The following is a 19,704-nucleotide window of genomic DNA, read 5'->3' as shown; positions in this document are numbered from 1 at the left end:
TGCACATTTTAATTCTTAACACATGCACCTACCGATTAGCAATTTTACTTCCCAGAAAGTAGAAGAAGCAACGAGAGGTGCTGCTAACTTGGACTCATGTCTGACCAACAAGGAGGAATTAGTTGGCAAAGTAGAAATGATGGGAACTTCTGGTGAGAATAAAAATTTCGTCTTAGAACTGGGGAAAGGGAAATGAAAGGCACAATCAGATGTGTTTTCTTGACTTGAAGAAGGCAAATTTTAAAAATTTAGAGGAAAAAGTACCTATGTTTCCATGATCTGAAATGCTAAAACACAAGTCAAAGAGTCAGGGGCCTTTTGAAAATGAAAGACAACCAAAGAATCTGATGAGGCTGTATGGGGGACATTCTCTGATGAGCTCAATTTCTAAGTAGATGTTATTATATATAGTTAAATATATATAACTACATATGTGCTTAATATAGAGAATTGGAAGATAAGAATGGAAAGGAAAGAACAAACATCACCTATAATTCTATTGAGTGATAGTGGCTGTTAATATTTATATGTTTCATTACAATATTTTTCCGTGCATTGTTGGAGGTTATAATATATAAAACAGCTACTTGCTGTTTTTCCATGTGAATAGGTAACTCTTTATAAATATTACATTACTGCCTGCATAATGTCCTATCAGAAATGTTGTCCTTAGTTTACTTAACTAATCCCTTATGATGTTCCCAGTTTTCCACTATTAAAAATAACATGGCAATGAACATCTTTGTGCATGAACAATTTCTCTGCATCCTAAATTATTTCTTTAAGGTAAAGTCTCAGAATTAACATTTACAGGGCTCTTAAACCATCACCAAGTTGTTTACCAGAGATCATGCCAATTTATCTTCTCACTGTTTGGCATACCGATCTAATGAGCTCAGATTTTAAAAAGATGTGTATAGTGGATGACAGAGCAACTTACTGAAAAGAAAAATATAAAAGGTATATTTTTAGATCTAGAATGTTAAAACGAAATGATCTGAAAACTATGGAAAATTCTTAAGAAAAAGAAAACAATAAGTATTGGGGGCAGTATAAGAGTAAGCATGCTATCAGCATGCACATAGATTTGAATGAGTGACATTGACAAATGGCAGAAAAACAAAACTGTCCAACTTCTCTCTCTCTCTTCCCTCTCTTCCATAAGGAAGGTGATCGTCAGACTGAAACAGGTAGTGCAAACATTGACATAAGGGAATTGAAGCTCAAGATGGGTAAATTGATTATAAAAGCAAATCTAAAGTTGTTCTAAATAAATTCAAGGCCGTTGGCCCAGACCAATGACAGTCCAGAATAGAGAACTTACAAGGGTGAAAGGTAGGCCATTGACAGTGAACCCTAAGGGTTATGGAAAATGGAAGAGGTACTAAAAGAAAGAATGTGAGCCACTGTTTACCTGATATTTAGAATAGAAAGGGATAAAAGAGTATATGTACAGACTAAAAACAGCTACTCTGATCCCTTCCGGATGAAGTTCAGGGCAGATTTTCAATCATGTATGTTATGAGCACTTGGGAAGAAGTTATCCCTTAGTAACCAACCTCCTGCTTCTCTGTCTCTTCGGTAAGGTTGCTATAATGTTATAGTTGCTGTATTTCTGGACATTAGGGAAGTGGATCATTGAATTTCGGGTGATGCCTTTATGGCTGACCTTGGAAATTATAGTCCAAATACCAGAATATATGAATGTGTTGATCCTTAAACACCTATACCCCAAAAGGAGTCAATAACTTGATCAGTGCCCATCAGAAAGGAGGTGGCTGGTATGTCACCAGAGGACTCCCATCTTAGCCCTAACCTCAGCACTTTGGCAGTGACCTGTTGAGATGACAGATGCTTTTCAGAGCTTCAGATGACACGAAGCTACAGAGTATAGATGATACTGGAAACAGATCCAGAGAGACGGCAGCAGGCTGGAATGATGGTGAAAAATAGCAAGATGAAATCTGATATTCATCGACATGCATTCTCACAGTTGGGTTCCAAACACTGGCCATATATGTGAAAGGTAGGGTGGTTGTACAAATGGTAACGGTAATAACAGTAGTAGAAAAACGACAGCTAATATTTATTAAGTGCTTGCTCTACCACAGATACTATCTGTGCTTTGTGTTTTACATCATCCTCATTTGTAGAATCTTACTCTGTACTAGCTTTATGTCTTCTGAGATTTGATAAGCGCATCATCTCTGATTCAAGCTACTTGCTTCACAGATTGAAAGCTGCCCCCTTTTGCCAGTGGAGGCTAGTGAGACAAGAGAGGTTAAGTCACTTGCCTGAGGTCACACAGATGGGAAATAGTTTCCGTGCTGGTGCTCAGTGCCTGCATGCTTAAGCACTGTCAAAGTTGACACCATCACTGAAACTTTTTCCCTCTCTCTCTTTTTAATCATGAATGTAATTTGATGTCCTGCCAAAACATCAAATAAGATTAGAGAAACACATAGGTGGTTAATAATATGGACTTTGGACCAGACCAATTGGTTTCAAATGTTGACTCTTCCACTTCCTGGCTGTGTGACTTTGGTGGAGTCGCTTAACTTCTCTGTGCTCCGGTTTTCTCCTCTGTCCATGTGGATAGGGATTGCTGTGGGAATTAAATGAATTCTGTGCAGAAAACATTTAGAACAGTGCCTTGCAAGTTTTTAATCCCAGCACCACCATTTCCATATATTGTGTGCTGTAGTGTTTCTCATTTGTAAATGAGGATGATAATCATTGTGGTGGAAATTCAGTGCAAGTGCTCAATCGTTGTTAGCTGTTACTATCAATAGAACCATACTGTCCAGAGAAAGAAAGGGTCCAGTCCTCCTTCTGGTTCTCTGTTTAGGAATGGAAGCCATATAGGGTCTCCAGAGGAGGTAGGCAGGTCGGTGAGGGTAGAGAAACTACAGTACAGAACTTATGGTTGGAACGATGAAGAAGATTTAATCTGAAAGCAAGATGACTAAGCAAGGGATAACTTTCCTCACTTATGTGAGGGGTTGTGGAATGGTTCTGTGTCATTGAATCAAGTTATGAGACAACATGAGATGTTGGAAAGTCGGGGAACCTGGGGCCACTTAATCGTGGTTCTCTCTTATCTCCTGGCTTCAGTTTCCTAGTGAGTAAGATGGGGTGGGGGTTGGACGAGATCATCACTGAGGTGTCTTCTGTCTTTTATGATTCTTTTCTCTAAGCCATAGAATCTATAGCAAATTCCTGTTTATACAGAAAGTTTGGGTTAAAGGGTGTTTTTGATTAACGTATACTATAGCTAAAGAGCTTGAACTAAGTATTGTTCTAACCAGTAAATCATCTAATGACTCTGAGGCCCCCATTTCCTCATTTGATAAACTGAAATGAGAATACAGCAGATTTCACAGGGTGTTTGTGAGAATTCCAAATGAGGTCATACATGTTAGAGCACCTTGTCAAAATGTTATGTTTATTATTGCCGTTGCCTGGGTTATAACTTTTCCAAGAATTAGAATACAATAAAGCACTCTCAAGCACTAACCTCATTTAAAGTAACTTAATCTGTTTTCTGTGATTCAGGAGATCCTTGAGGAAGTTACAGAATCTCAGGGTCATTTTCTGGAAGAAAAAGGTCTGGGCTGCTTGTAGTCTTTGGATTTTAAGTTTCAAATTAAATGGGAGCATCTTGACTGTATTCCAGAAGGGAATACAGATCACATACTCTAAGCCCCTTGTTTTACAGATGAAATCACTGAGCCAGAGAAATTGAGTGGCCCGCCCAGAGTCACATCTTAATTAATGGCAAACCTGTTAGTAAAATCTGGGCTCCTGACTCCCAGCACACTTTTTATGGTTAGTTATGTTTAAACTCAGAAAATCTGAAATGATGCTAAGAATGTGGTGATGGACATGGCTGCACCTTTGAACATGGAATCAAAGAAATATTAGCAGGAAGTTTAAGGGCCTGGGTATGTTACTGATGGGTATGGCACTGTGAATTTGACTTGACCCATTTGAGAGAAAAATCGCAGTGGAATTCTTAGTAATTTTCTTAATTATAGCAGTTCATGTCTTCTGTACAAAATTCATCTCAAGTATACTCTGCAGTGAATTGGCATTAAAAATCCAGATCTTCGTATGGCTCTCACAGGCTTGTTATATATGCACACCTCCACCTTCTTCCTTTCCCACTTATAAATCTACTTCTTCAGGGATCTACAGATGCTCTTTTTCTTTTGACCAATGATCATTAAAAACTATGTTTTTCAACTTTTCTGAGTTAAAGTTGCAAGAGATAACTGTCAGACAAAGTTCTGTGTTATGTATGCCTCCCTCATCTTGCCCATGTGGCTTCTGTGAGCCATGTGAAGCCTCAGGACTGGTGCCTGTGAGCAGTGAGTGCCTGTGAGCGAGCAGCCGGTGAAGGCAGCACTGTGTTCCTGGATATGTTCAAAGCAGGGTTCCACCTCCTTCTTCTTCCTTTTCCCACTTAAAATCTATTTCTTCAGGGATCTACAGATTTTTTTGCTGTCGTTTTAGTCCATTGATAACTTGAGAAAGCCTCTAAAGATCAAAGTCTTGGGTGGGGAGGATTCAATTCACTCAGTCTTATCTGAATTCCTAATAGTCTTGAAAATCCGTCTAAATCTGCATGAGTCAGCATAATGGATATGAGCACAGACTCTGAAACCAGACTGCCTGGGTTCAAACCTCAACTCCTCTTGTTACCATGGCCATATGACCTTGGGCAAATCCCTTAAAGGCACTGGGCCTCAGTTCCCTAATCTGAAACACTGTCTCATAGGGTTGCTGTGAGCATGCAATTAAATGAACTAATATTTATAAACTCCTTAGAATAGTGATCGACGTGCTAGATAAATTCAGTGAAATGGTCCTGATTAGACCAGTTTCCTCTGGGTCCAGGGCGCTATAACACCCAGGCCTTGGGGCCCTAGGTTTGAGTAAATGGGGCTTGTTTGTCCTCAGTTAAAATTGCAAAGCACATCCTGCAGCCACAACCTTTTTATTCTATTGAACCAAAAAGGTAATGGCAGTGAAGCTTGACTTTGAATACCCAAGTCTATCAAGCCTCTTTCCAGCTCGCTGAATGTGTCTGCCATATCTTTACACTGATGGAAGGAAGAGTAGTGACTCTGATAAATTTATTGAGTGGCCCCAAGCAGATAGCCTGCTCTGTCCGGGTCACCTGCTAAGATTGCCATTGCATTCCCTGGACCCACTGTAACTCACTGGGTTCCTGTTGCTCACAAGCCCAGAGCATTCACTTAGGTCCCTGGTGAGGGGGTTTCCGCCTGGTGGCTCTGCTTGCGGCAGGGGCTGGGCTGTGGGAGAGACTAATGGGAAGTGAAAAGAGAAACTGTCATTCTTAACCGGCAGGGCTGTTTGGAGTGTGTGCCTCTTCTTGTATTTAGGGAAAAGATTACTCATGACTGTTTTCTTCCATAGAATATAAAGAACCTCAAATTACTACTTGCATCCCCCACCCCCTTCTCACCCGCCCTCCTGCGTTTCCGTGTATCCTCTGTAGAAACTTCAGCATTTTACTCTCATTTCCCCTCCCAAGCGGGATTCAGTTCTGTATTTGCTTTGGCACTTGTGCTTCTAATAAGCTCCCCTGTCCTTTTTCCTGGTTCTGACCCATCATCTTCTGCTCTGTGGCCCTCTCACCCCAGGCACTTTCTTAGGCCACGCTGGACTTGGAGCCTCACAGTTGTCCCCTCGTGGCTGGCCTTGTGTGAAGGAGAGGAAAGGAAAAGTCCCTAATGACAAACCATTATGCTGTTCTTGTTCGAAGATGACTGACACCATGGACAATAATAGGAAGTAAACTTTAAGGTTTTGTACCAGTTCAACAGTTGAAATTTTGCTGAGCCATCCTCACACTCCCACCTCACCATGATTCCAGATTCATCTTTTCAAGGTCATTGGAAAAGGTTGGGGCGCCCCCTGTATCCAATGACCGTTTTTAATAGGCATTGCTTCTTGGCCCAGTTAAGAGTCTTAGAACCTTAAATTCTTTAGTAGCCGTTTTATTCTAAAGATCATAGAGCAGTAACATACTACACATTATTATTTTATAATGCCACTTGTTTCTTTCCATGTAAAAAAAATTATACCACTTAAAAACAAAACAACTCAACAACCCCACCTAGGTGCCCATCTCTAGTATCCCAATGCTTGTAGTTTTTTATTGATGCCCTACACAGTGGACCAGTTTTGAAGGTACTTCCACAAAGTTCAAGGAAGCTACATTCTTCAAAACTAGAGTTTGCAAAGGAGCTGCCTGGAAGACAGAGCCAAAGTCATGCCTACAGGCCCTGGACCTTCTCCAGGGGACCCGAGCCATTCATTCCCCCGCGATGCTGAGCGGCCCATCAAGTAGACCAGACAGGTCTTTGTCTTGCCTTATTTAAGGTTGAAAGGTGATTCTTTACAGGATCATACTGAAGGACACTCTTATAGCACACTCATGGAGTCTCCTTAGCAAGTTTAGGTAACTTCATAGAGAGACTGAGGCTCTTCTTAGCAAACACTGATTCACTGATTCCATTGTATAGAACTATTTACACCAGCTGTGGGCAAACTACGGCCCGTGGGCCGGATCCGGCTGTTCTATCCGGTTCTCTTGCTCTCCCCTCCGCTCCTTTACTTTGAATTTATATTAGTTCACACAAACACTCCATCCATGCTTTTGTTCCGGCCCTCCGGTCCAGTTTAAGAACCCATTGTGGCCCTCGAGTCAAAAAGTTTGCCCACCCCTGATTTACACAGTACAATTTTAGAGAATGAAGCTCTGTTGAGCATCTAGCTGTTTCTAACCCATCTGTTCTCAATGATCTTGGTCTCAGGACCCCTTTCAAATCTTAAAAATTATTGAAGACCTCAAAAAGCTTTGCTCATATGGGTTTTAGCTATCTATAGTTACCAGATTGGAAATTAAAACTGAGAATTTTAAAAATATTTGTAAAATTACTGAAAAGTAATAAGCTAAGTATATATTAACAAATATCTGTTTATAGATAGGTTTACAAAAATAAACTAGTGAGAAGAGTGGCATTGTTTCACATTTCTGCAAGTCTCTTTCATGTCCAGTTTCATTGGAGATGGCTGGATTCTCATCTCTGCTGCAATTCCACATCTTATGTAGCCTCTAGGAAATTCCACTATACATTCATGAAAGAATGAGTGAAAAAGGCAAATAACCTCTTAATATTGTTATGAAATGAGTTTTTACTTCATAGACCCCTGAAAAGGTTTTGGGAACCCTGAGGGGTCCCTGGTTCACACTTTGAGAACCACTATTCTAAACCACTTGAATGATGTCAAAGACTTCTCACAACAGCAAAATAAAATTGAAAGGTAGATTCCCAGTCAGGCTTCCCGACAGAGATAGGCCCTGAGCTGCAGCTCGCCCTTTGACCCACTCTGGTCCTCCTCCGAGTCCAAGTAGCTCTCCCTCCCCACTCCCCACTCCAGGAAGTTCTAAGCACAGCAAGTAGACTGAAAAGGCAAAAGACCTTTTCTCCTTACCTTGCCCTCTCATCCCCAGAGGCTGGCCTGATGGTTTCCCAGAGGCTGAGCAAATGCTCTTCCAGGAAGAAATTTGAGGGAACACTTCGTCATTTGGCAGCTCTGGGAGGTCAAGTCCAGCTCTAGAACATTCCCACTTCAAAAGGACGCTGGGTCCAATCAGATCAGCTCTGATTTAAGGTCCCCTTCAAAGTGTGTTGGCATGTGCCATGACTCTGAGCCCCCGTGGGTACCTCAGGCCACCAGAGAACTGCACCTTTCCGTCAATCCGGAAATCCAGACAGGCCCTGGAGTGGGGCAAGGAAGGGTGGGGCGCTAAGACCAATGGTCCCTTAAAGGCAAAAAAAAGGATGTTTCGCTCAATTTGCCTCTACATACAAAGTTCATTTGATATCACACTTTGGCATTATCAAGCTTGGATTTTAGCCTGGGATTCAGAGTTGAACGTGGGGGTTCTTCAGACATGGGGACCTAATGTTATTAACCATTCAGAAATCTCTCCCCTTTATTCCAGCTGTCTAACTGACAAGACCCTTTTTTTTTTCTTTTTTTCTGTCTCTTTCTTTCTGCTTTGCTCTCTCTCCAACAGGCTTGCAGCCAGTTTACTGGAGCAGGGATGACGTAGCCCAGTGGCTGAAGTGGGCTGAAAATGAGTTTTCTTTAAGGCCAATTGACAGCAACACGTTTGAAATGAATGGCAAAGCTCTCCTGCTGCTGACCAAAGAGGACTTTCGCTATCGATCTCCTCATTCAGGTGAGAGTCTAGACTCTGGACACGTGCTCATCTTGGCAAATCTGTTGGTCAGTGGTCAGTCTTTACCACTGCTCATCCTGCCCAAAAAAATCTCTGCCGTAGGTCACCATGGGCTCAAGGACCACAGCCCAGCTTAGTGGAGGAAAGATCCTGCTGACATATGCCAGTATGAGGGAAGAAGAGGAAGAGCTTTCAGATCAAGGGGAAACTTTTAAGGTTCAGAGAGGTAACCCAATTAGGACCTACAGTCACTGGATTTTTTTTTTTTAAATATATTTTATTGATATTTTACAGAGAGGAAGGGAGAGGGATAGAGAGTTAGAAACATCGATGAGAGAGAAACATCGATCAGCTGCCTCCTGCACACCTCCCACGAAGGATGTGCCCGCAACCAATGTACATGCCCTTGACCGGAATCGAACCCGGGACCCTTGAGTCCGCAGGCCGATGCTCTATCCACTGAGCCAAACTGGTTTCGGCCAGTCACTGGATTTTAAGGGCTCTAGTTTGCCACCACATAAGGAAGAAAATGCATCCCCGCCCTTTCTCTCTACCTTACTCCTGAGTCTGAAGACTTAAGAGAGGTGCTTGAGAGCAAGTGTAGGTTGTGAACTGCTCAGTTAACAACAAATACAGGCTTGAGTAAGGGGAAGGAGCCCTGCTGAGATAGCTAGACTAAAAAGTCAAGAAAAAAATGGGAGAACAGGAGATGAGGAATGGGCAAGGTGGAGATCCTAGTAGCCAAGGCAAGTTTAGAAATGAACTCAAGGGGCCTCAGATGATGTCCTTTGGTTGTCCTGAATTTTTTGAAGTAATGCCTCTGGCAGCTTATAGAAATCCTGAACAATACAAGTGCAAGTTTCCTAGTTAGGCTCATCTAACTAGGAAGATGTGTTCAAATGAGGGCTCCTAAGACCACAGGGGAAGATTTTGTTCACTAAGGAGTGTTTGTACCTGCAAAGTATGTTAATGAAATATACTTTCTAATTTCATATCTTACATATGATGGATATTTAGAAGGTAGCTCTTTGGGAACTCCATATGTCAAAGGGGATCTTCAGTCTTGGGTTTATGCCTCTGGAGGGGCTTGTTATCCAGGTACCAACAGGCCCTCCTTCTATTGAAGTCTCCTTGATTTAACTTGTCTGGCAGAGACCCTTCTGTCCTTGACCAAGGGCAAAGATTCTGCGTAAGGTCTTGGCATAGTCTCCAGCTATGTTCAACCCTTATTTACTCCTGGAGGCCTGCCAGCAGTTAATACACTAACCGTCATGAGGAAATGTCCCCCATACCAGGGGGTGAGATAAGGACAGAGAACAGGATCTCCCCTGCTTTTCCCAATTTCAACAGACCATTTATATGAGGAAATGTCAAAGGGGAAGTTTCTCCCAGAAGTATACGTGGTATTGAAACTCGAAGGCTTATATCTTGGAAAAAGGAATCATTTTTTAAGGTTTTATAAGGGACACAAACATACGTGAAATATACTTAGTCTCAAATCACTGATTTTTAGCATGGATTTTTGGTTGCAGAATAAGAAAGCCATAGAGCAGCCATATAAATAAAACTAACGTAAAAGGAATCTAGATATTTTCTTTTCATTGAATGAAGAAATACTTCCCATTTCTGTTCCAGGGGAAACTCAGATATTATGCTTAAAGATACAAAGCTACCTAACTGAAGAAAAAGAACTCTAACTCTTTCATGTTCCAGAGAAACCATTTATATAAGACAAAGGAAAACACAGTGATGTGTTTTGACTTGATTTGACTTAGACCTCCGGCAAGCTTTCCTTCCTGAGCCTTTGCAATTTCCACCCTCATCCTATCTCAGGTGCTCCTTTTTGTTGCTGATTTATTTTTCTCTCCAGTGACCTCTCAACTTTACTGATGAAACTAGGTTATCTCTGCTCAAAGCTGGAAGCAAAGATGTGCAAAAGCCTGTCAGTAGTTCCTTGCTATGTTGTCAGATCTTTGCTGACATGGGCCACGTGGAAGACAGACAGCATCCCGCTGTCCAGGTAGATAGACAGGATTGCATTGAACCTAAAGGCAAAGGAAGCTGGAGAAGGGAGAGTGTATGGTAGGATGGGTCTCCTGAAATCATGAATGGAGTTGGTTCACAACGTGAAGGATGGGTGGAATTGAGTGGCAAGGGGATAAGGAGAACATTCTGGGTAATTAGAGCAGCATTAGGTTAATATATTTGGGTGACAGTGAGAAAGCCCACCTGATGAATGGAAAAGGCAAGAGGCAGGAAGGCCAGCTAAGGCAGATTCACTAGTCCAGACAGGAGGTGTTGTGTAGACCACAGTTGGGTTGGGGCAGAAGAAATTCATTGCATGAATGTTCCCTGGATACCCCTGAGCCACTGGTACAGGAGTACAGGCTAAGGGAGTTGAAGGTTAGGAGAGGTGATTTCTAGCTGGATGGTCAGATGAAGCTCAGGGGTATGACAATGGAGACAGACTTTGGAAGGTTCGCAGGGGTGGGGAAAGGGATGTAAGGAAAGGTTAAGGAGGAGGTGTAGGCCAGTTTGTGTGGAGAAGTTCAGAGATAAGGCCACATAAGCTGGATCCTATGTCAGTGGTCGGCAAACTCATTAGTCAACAGAGCCAAATATCAACAGTACAACGATTGAAATTTCTTTTGAGAGCCAAATTTTTTAAACTTAAACTTCTTCTAACGCCACTTCTTCAAAATAGACTCGCCCAGGCTGTGGTATTTTATGGAAGAGCCACACTCAAGGGGCCAAAGAGCCGCATGTGGCTCGCGAGCCACGGTTTGCCGACCACTGCTCTATGTGAAGCACTGTTCATCATTCTCATTACCCCTTTCTCACTGGTCTCATTGCCTCTTCATATTTTAAGTTCAGCTACGTTCTCTAGGAAAGCTTTCACTTCCATCCCTGCTTCCCTGATTCCAACCTTCCTTTCCTCCACCTCTCTGCAGTTCAGTCTGGGTTAGGTACTCTTCCTCTTTTATTCCAGAGCTTTCCCTAATTCTGCCATGTCCTCTAACACACACGCACATGCACACACACACACACACACACAGTGATAATGTGATTGTGTGCTATGCCACATGCCTCTCCTATAGTGGAAAATTCAGTTTGGGCAGGGGTTGTATCCTATTAAGCTGCCATGTCTCCAGCATCTAGCACAGTGCATGGCATCCAGTTGGTACTCAATAAATATTGGTTGAATTGTTACCCAACACAAGAGGACCTTAAAGCCCAGCTTAAGATGTTTGGATTTTATTTGGGGGTAATAGGAAACCACTGAAAGGTTTTGAAAGCAGGAAAGCTAGAATGATACTGCTGTAGTCTGAGCCACTGAAGTCCAGAACTGGGTCAATGAGATCAGAAACAGTACTTCAGGTGCAGAGTAGTTGGCTAAGATAAGGGCGGGTCTGGAAGCAGCAGTGAGTTCATTCTGGCCAAGAAATGCCAGGGCATCCAGGAAGACATGGCCTGTTCTGCAGTTGGAAATGTGAGGTAAGAGCCAGACCAGAGCTGGGAATAATAGACATGAGCATCATGCCCAGTTCGTTGAGCTGGGACTAGAGATACATTTATACTACAGGTAATTTAATTAACCAGAAAGGTATCAACCAGAAAGCCATGGGCAGAATTTCAAGGTGATACCTGCCAGTAGGCGCTATAAAAAAACTTACCACAAAAGAGAGGAGTATTGTCAGAGGGTTTGGAAGACAGAACTAAGGAGTTGAGAAGGCCCTTCTCATGTAGGCACTATACACCTACTTGTATTCTCCGTAGGTAGAGACAAGGCATAGATTTTAAAAATCTTTTTATTTCTCAGGTGTAACATTTGCCACAACTACTTCTCACATGGGCTTTGTGTAGTAAGTGTCCTGAGGTCGGGTTCTCCATGTGGCTCTTCCAGAGATCACATCACCTCATTTGCCCTTATTTTCCTCATCCGTGAAATGGAATTTCCACCCTGTGGCTCCTAATCTCCCTTCAACTCCTAACAGTTCCATCCAGTTTCAGCCACTAAAACTGTTGAGCTTCTAGTAGACAGTACAACTTCCCACTCTACAGGCAGCGAGTACAGACTTTGATCTCCTTCAGCTTACACGCCTTGTAAAACTTACACTTCATCCAGTTTTGTCCTCTTCCCTTGAATCTTTTCTGCTGCCTGAGAAGACCTAGCAGCAGCATCTCACTGGTCATGGGGCTCCTGGACCAAGGAGTATCTAGTAGCCCTGTCCCCATGAATGGATGTTTATGGCTTCCTCCCAGCCATGTTTCCTGCTGGGCCTCACCCAGTGTTATGCTCTCTGAATATGGAAATAACATCCCTTAATACAACTCTTGTCAAATGTAGAGGGGAAATAATGGAATATTAATACTGTTTATCTTAGGTCCAAATATGGAAGCCTCTCTGAACTCTACTTTTTGAAAAGTCTATTTTCATTGATTTCAGAGAGGAAGGGAGAGGGAGAGAGAGATAGAAACATCAATGATGAGAGACAATCATTGAACGGCTTCCTCTTGCACATCCCCTAGTGGGGATTGAGCAACCCGGGCATGTGCCCTGACCGGGAATTGAACCATGACTTCCTGGTTCATAGGTCAACACTCAACCACTGAACCCCACTGGCCAGGCTGAACTCTACGTTTTTTAATCAGTTTAACAAACTGCACTTATCCACTTCAAGGACAAGGGTCCTCCATTTTCAACCCTTAGACTAAAGCAGGGAACTATATCACCTCTAAATGGGAGATTTCAAAAGTTGAAGATAAATGGGATATTTCTTTGGAATATTCTCCCAATTAGAAGATAGAACAAGAAGACAAATTTGTTACATTTGCAGAGCTGAAGAATAAACATAGGAAATCTCTATTTTATAAAATCTCACAGGATAATTTTGCCTAGTCCTTAAGCTACTAGATACCATGTGGTGTGGTCTGGGATGATTTAAATTGAAAGGAGTATTTGATTATTTGACCAATTTGAGACACTTGAGAAAACACCTTAATAAGAAGGAACAGACAGTTAACATTGATTTAACTTCAAGACATTCAGGTAGAATGGATTTAGGTACATTATTTATATGAAAAGAATGCAAGTTATTATTAATTTAATTCATGCTAGAGTTTCTATCAATGCTTAAAAAAAAGAAAAGGAAAATAAAAAAAATACTTTCAAAGTTTCTTCAATCCATTTCAACAATAACTGTATTGGAGATTTATAAGAAAATTCCTCTTTTAGTATACTAGAGTGTGATGCTGCAAGTGATTGCTTCCCTTCCAACCCACCAGAACCTTTGTCTTCGGTAACATGCTTTGCTTGTGACCTTTAAATACAGTTAAATTCCCTTTCAAGGTTAAACTAAAAATACTGGTCTTATCTACATATAGTTCCTTGGACCAACCGGCTGGATTGAATGGCTGTGTCAGCTGGCTGTTTCCGAACTGACTCACAGAGTCTTTGAGGGCCCGGGTCCCGGAGGGGAGTAATAGCCCTGCAGTGTGGGAGTTGGAGCAGACATGACCCTTGACTGAAGATACTGGAGTTGGCTCTTTCTGCTCTTATTGTGTCTTTGAGCAAAGAAGGAAAAACAAGACAAAACAGAAAGCTTAGATAAGTCAATTACAGGAAAGCCACTTAATTTCTTAGCACTTCACTTGTCCCATTTGTGAAAGGTGGTGATCACTGACCCCTCATACAGAGTGATACTGGAACATGTAAAACTAACACTTTTTAAGTAAAGAAAGTACTTCTTTCACAATGTTTTTTTTCCTCATGAGCTTATTCTGTTGTTTTTCTTACCATATGTTTTTTTATCCAGCTAAAGGTAATTGTCTCACTAGATTTCTTTTCTAACTGATTTATTCTTGTCTTAAATATAATATTGAGCTTTTCCCACAAACTGCTTCCTTTATCTCAGGATCTCTGTGTCTAAGACATAGATTTCCAGCTGAATTTCTAACATTTGTTCCTAAGTAAAAGACTAGTTTATTTTTATGGTCACTGAAGGCATTTTGTATTAAATAAAAGCGTTTGTAATTCAATCAGCCTCCAAAAATGGATTGCATGGCATGCTGGGAAAATGAGAGCATGCAGAGTCAGAAAGCCAAGCAGTCCGAGACAGGAACGGGCCTGTGGTGGCCGCCAGTGGGTCCCCCTCTGGGACCTGTGACTGCACAGGTGTTTTCCCTGTTGAGTTTATGATGAAACTGAAGGGACTGAGACATGGGACTTCATCCTGAACCGGTCACAAGCAGAGAGAATTTTCTGAACAGTCTGAGAGCTGTCCCTCCCACACCATGCGTGCTTTTATTATTATTTTATTGGTCAGAAGAAAACTAAAATCTGAATAAAAACAGAAGAGAGAAAGGGAAAAGAGAACAATTTGCAAATTTAAGAATGTGTTACATCAGTAGGATATGTACATAGTCATCACCTGAAAATTGCACACTTTAAAAGTGTTAAGATTCCACTTTACTCTACTAAACGTGAGAAGTTTGATGTTGTGAAACCCCAGGAGACAGGCTCTGGGGACCCTTGTCGATGACACACTGCACTGGTCCCAGCCCCTTGAAGAACAAGCAGTGAATAACAACAACTTTAAAACAAATCATACCCTTTTGTTGATAGTACCATTTTAAGAAAAAAGAAGTCTAAGAAAACAATTCAGTAAGATAGATAGATAGATAGTCCTTAACAATTGTGTTTATAATTGTCGAAACTGGAAGTCACCAGCCAGCCCCCAATATGAGATTTGCTAAACGAACTCAGAGAATGTGACTATAAAGGAATACACTGTAGCTTTAGGACCATTTGTGGGGTCACTTATTATTTCTTCCGTAGGCTGTACGGGGTCTTGTGGATCATGCTCAGGACTGTCAGTGTTATTTGAAAGACTGATAGGAGCCTGCCCAGCTGGTGTGGCTCAGTGATTGAGCATATGATTGAGTGTTGACCTATTAACCAGGAGATCATGGTTCGATTCCCGGTCAGGGCATCTGCCCAGGTTGCTGGCTCGTCCCCAGGAGGGGGCGTGCAGGAGGCAGCCGATCAATGATTCTTTCTCATCATTGATGTTTCTCTCTCTCTCCCTCTCCCTTTCTCTCTGAAATCAATAAAAATATTTTTTAAAAGACGGACAGGTAGGAGCCACCAGGGTTGAAGCAGAGGTTGGCATGACAAGGCAGAGATGGAAAGTGGATGTGGGCAGTCGGCCTGGCTGGCACCTGAAAGCAGTGGTGGTGACTTGAACTAAGATAGGATCAGCAGGGAGGAAGGGGTCATTCAAGGAATATTTAGAAGACAGTCTATAAGGTGACTGATTAGATGTTGGATAAGAGGGAGAGAGGTGTGAAGGGTGACTCCCAAGTTTCTGGCCCAATCAGCTTGGCATTTACTGAACAGTGATATATATACCATGAGGGCTTTCAGGGCTCAGTGTGTGGTGCCCGTATGACATGCTGGAGGACGTGTCTGGAGAGAACTGAAGGTCCTGAGGTGGGAAGAAATGCCTGGCCGGAGTGGATCCAGCATAGACAAGCTGATGGGAGCCCTGGGAGTAGATGAGAGCACCAGAAAGAAAGCTGGAGAGCCCTGGGGAGCCTGACTGTGGAAGGGTTGGAGGAGGAGGAGCAGAGGTGAGAAGAGAAGCAGGAAAAATCAGAATCTGAAACTATGCAGTTCTGAGGGGAGGTAGAGATTCCTGGTGGTGAATGCTGCTGAGAGAGCAGGCACGATCCCCAGTCGCCACCACTGCTCTCTGGGTTTGACACCAGGTCGGTGGCCTGAGCAAGAGCAGTTTGGAGAAGGATTTGGAGTGGAGACCAGAATGAGGGCCCTGAGGAGTGGAGGGGAGGAAAGGGATGATAGCTGAGTAGGACAGCTACTCAGAGACTTTTTCAGCTACAATGGGAGAGAAACAGGAATACCTAGAGGGGAAGGTGAAGACAGTGTGTGTGTGTGTGTGTGTGTGTGTGTGTGTGTGTGTGTGTGTGTGTGTGTGTGTTTGTGTGTGTGCACATGTGTGTAAGGCAGGAAAAACTTGAAACTGCTTAAATACTAAAGGGAAGAAACCCATAACTTGAAACTGCTTAAATGCTAAAAGGAAGAAACCCATAGAAAGATGTTGAAGATAAAACCATGAACTAGAGAGAAACAGTAAGCTAGAAATGTCTGAAGTGATGTCAACTGGAAAAAAATTCCTTACATATAAATGTGACTTCATTAAACTTTTGTATGTGTTTTAAGTGCAAAAGTATTGCAGGAAAGCAAATAGTTTCCAGATTTTTTGAGACAGGTCTGTGAATAATTATCATAATCACAAGAGGTCCCATCTATTGAGCCCATATGATAGCAGGCATGGGTTGGTGCTTCTTCCCATCATTTCATTTAATCATTGTAACAGCCCTGCCAAGCCTATGGCATTATTGTTATTTGAGACAAAGATTATTTAACTAAGCCTTGAACTAAGGCTCAAAATAGTTTGCCTAAGTGCATATAGTCTGAAAAATAGAGGAACCATGATTCAAACTTGGGACTTCCTTGCTCCAGAGCCCAAGCTCTTCCCTCTAAAAGTAAGGAAACTTAGATAAATTTGATCCCCTAAGCAGCATCTGTATGTTCTTGGTCTTCAGACACTAGTAAAACTGACAAGCAACTTGCAACAGTTTTGTTCACTCTCACTACTATCCATTTGAAACAAATTGCAAATAAAAGAATAGAATTTAGAACTCTCAGATGCTTGGATTTTCACATCCAGATCACCAATGTAAAATAGTATGTGTTTAATTTGTGGGTTTCTGTGTATGTGTGTGTGTGCACACGTGTGTATGCATGCATGTACATTCATGTGTCACATGTGTGTATTCACCCAGAAGGGTATATAGGTTTTATGGGGCCCGAAGTTTATAATTTGGATGCAAATAGTTTAGGACTCCTCCCAAGGGACTATGTAAGTGAAGGCCCCTGGAACTCACTAGCTTCATGACAAACCCACCTCCGTACGGGCATGCGTGTACATGAACTATGTTTGTACACATGCAGATATATGGAGGAGCCAACAAAAGCTAGAAGCACCTTTTACAGTTAGTACTAGTTATGTCTTTTCTGGGAAGACAAAGATTTATCAAGAACTGAATGGGCCAAGAATTTCCCGAAAAGTGCCTTTTGAATTTGAGCCAGTGATCATTAGCTAAGTTAGAGATACAGTGCTTTGGCTCACGCTCTTTATTTTCAACAAGCAAATAAAAATAACATTTTAAAATATCTTCTTTATTCCAGAGATCTCTTTGTTAGTACTACTTTTCAGATATGCCTCCATGAATATTTTCAGAGTGTACCAAGAGAACAGGCCGGGTGTTGGCGGGATTAGGGGACCGTAGCGATGGGGAGAGGGTGGGAGGCCATCTTTATTTATGTAGAAGATGGTTGTAGATGGGACACATGTTCATGGTGCTCCAGAAGCCAAAGCTAAGAGCTCAAGTACATGAGATTGTAGGGCGGCCAGATTCCAGCTCATCAGAACTTTCTATCAACTAGAGCTGTCCAAAATGGTTTGCTTATCTCGTGGCCAGCTGCCCGTCACTGGAAGTTCTCCTCCAAAGCTACTTCTTGGCAGGGGAAGGGGGGCAGGGGGCTTTTACTGAACACAAGTTCGAGTCATTATAAGAAACCTCTAGAATCCTCTCTCGGTCTAAGACTCCAAGCAGTTATCAGGAGCATTTCTCAGCAAGCTGTTATTACTGCCAGTCATGCACACACAGAACATGCATTTAGTTGGGTCCCCATAGTAGTGACATGTTTGTGCTAAGCCTGACACATTCCCTGGCGGAGCCCTAGTTGCTGAGGAAACATGTGGATGGATGGATGGATGGATGGATGGATCGATGGATCGATGGATCGATGGATGGATGGATCTAGCTGTGGCCGTACTTCACAGTTTTAGGATTCTGTTTTTTCCTGGCCTGGAACCTGGGACCTCAAGCTCTTGCTCCCACCCACTAGCCAGCTGTCACAGGTGGTGCTGATGAATGTTATCTTACTAGTTCTCACAATAGGCGTGCAGTTTAGGTGAGGAACTGGCCAAGTTCCGCTTGGTTCTCTCCTCTGCCTGCTTGCTCCTGCCCCCTCAGAGATGAACCTCGGCTGCATGGCTCCCTTTGCCAGCTTTGGGGTGAGAGGCTGAAGTTAAGACCTGGGCTAAAGGTCACCTGGGTGGGACAGAGCACAGGTCAGCTCCACCATGGGCTTAGCCCACCAGCGGGGTGAGGTGTCCGGAGAGGCCACGAATGAGTAAATGGCTTCAGTTAACCTTTGCCCTTTCTGAAGCGGAAACAGAGACTCATTGACCGTGACCCAGATACCCCTCCTTTGTTCAATATGTGAGATATTACTATAGTAATATTAATAATAATGATAGTAATAATAATAATAATGATGGTGGTGGTGGTGACAGCAGTGGTCACAGCCACAGCTAGTGTTTGCTGAGTTCTCTGTTTGCCTGACGCTGTGATGAGCTCATTTCCTCATCCGCTCCTCACAGTAATCCTGTGGGGTGGATGAAGCTGAGTGAGGCCTAGAGGTGCTAAAGGACGAGCCTGAGGCACCAGCCTGGCCCACAGCGGAGACTCTTCCTGCCCAGTCTCCAGCCACCACACCTCGGAGCTTCTCCAGGCCCGGGCGTGTGACCCCCGGAAGAGGGCAGGGTGTAGCAGTGCACCAGCCCATGCTCTAATGCTTCAAGAACGTCCTCTCATTGAATCCTCGCCGCAGCCTCTGGGGTGGATGTTGTTTGCATTCTGCCGAGAAGTTCAGGGACTTGCTCAAGGTCACCTGGGTGGACGAGCTGTCCAGCGGCCGCGCCTGCGGTCTGTGCCATCCTCCATGTCAGCCTGCCTCTCTAGACAGCCAAGTTGAACGCCTCACAGGCACTAAGTTTATATTTCCTGGCTCCCCTTCCAAAATGATACACTAATTACTGACCTTTTATTTTTAATAGTAGTAATGATCAGATACACCTTTTCAGTGTTTTGTTTTCTCTTCTTCATGCTACTCAAATTAAAGCAGCGCTCAAATCCACAGGATGAAACCCAGTGAGTGTAAGGCCGTGTAAATTAAGAAAAGTTTAGGAAGTCGGGCCGGGTTGGCTCAGTGGTTGAGCATTGACCTTTGAACCAGGAGGTCATGGTTTGATTCCCAGTCAGGGCACATGCCCATGTTGCAAGCTCAATCCCAGGTGTGGGGCATGCAGGAGGCCGGCAATCAATGATTCTTTCTCATCATTGATGTTTCTACCTCTCTTTCTCTCCCTTCCTCTCTGAAGTCAATTTAAAAAATATTTTTTTTAAGAAAAGCTTAGGAAGACATCACACTAAACAGAAAGAAACAGAGTATTGATTAGTGACTTATTTTTGTAAGTGATTAAAATAGG

General features: G+C 42.8%; 1 protein-coding gene across 1 annotated transcript in view; it reads left to right on the top strand.

The window, feature by feature from the left end:
• The window catches only part of ETV6 (ETS variant transcription factor 6), a 234,745-nt gene that overhangs the window by 178,133 nt on the left and 36,908 nt on the right, over positions 1–19,704 (top strand). Inside the window, exon 3 of the mRNA XM_080659934.1 lies at positions 8,117–8,281. Coding sequence (XP_080516060.1) covers positions 8,117–8,281 — 165 coding nt within the window. The remainder of the gene's footprint in view (positions 1–8,116; positions 8,282–19,704) is intronic.

Source organism: Plecotus auritus (assembly GCF_963455305.1).
Source record: "Plecotus auritus genome assembly, chromosome: 3".
Lineage (NCBI taxonomy): Eukaryota > Metazoa > Chordata > Mammalia > Chiroptera > Vespertilionidae > Plecotus > Plecotus auritus.
Note: the sequence above shows the minus strand (reverse complement) of the source record. Positions and strands in the feature narration are given on the sequence as shown.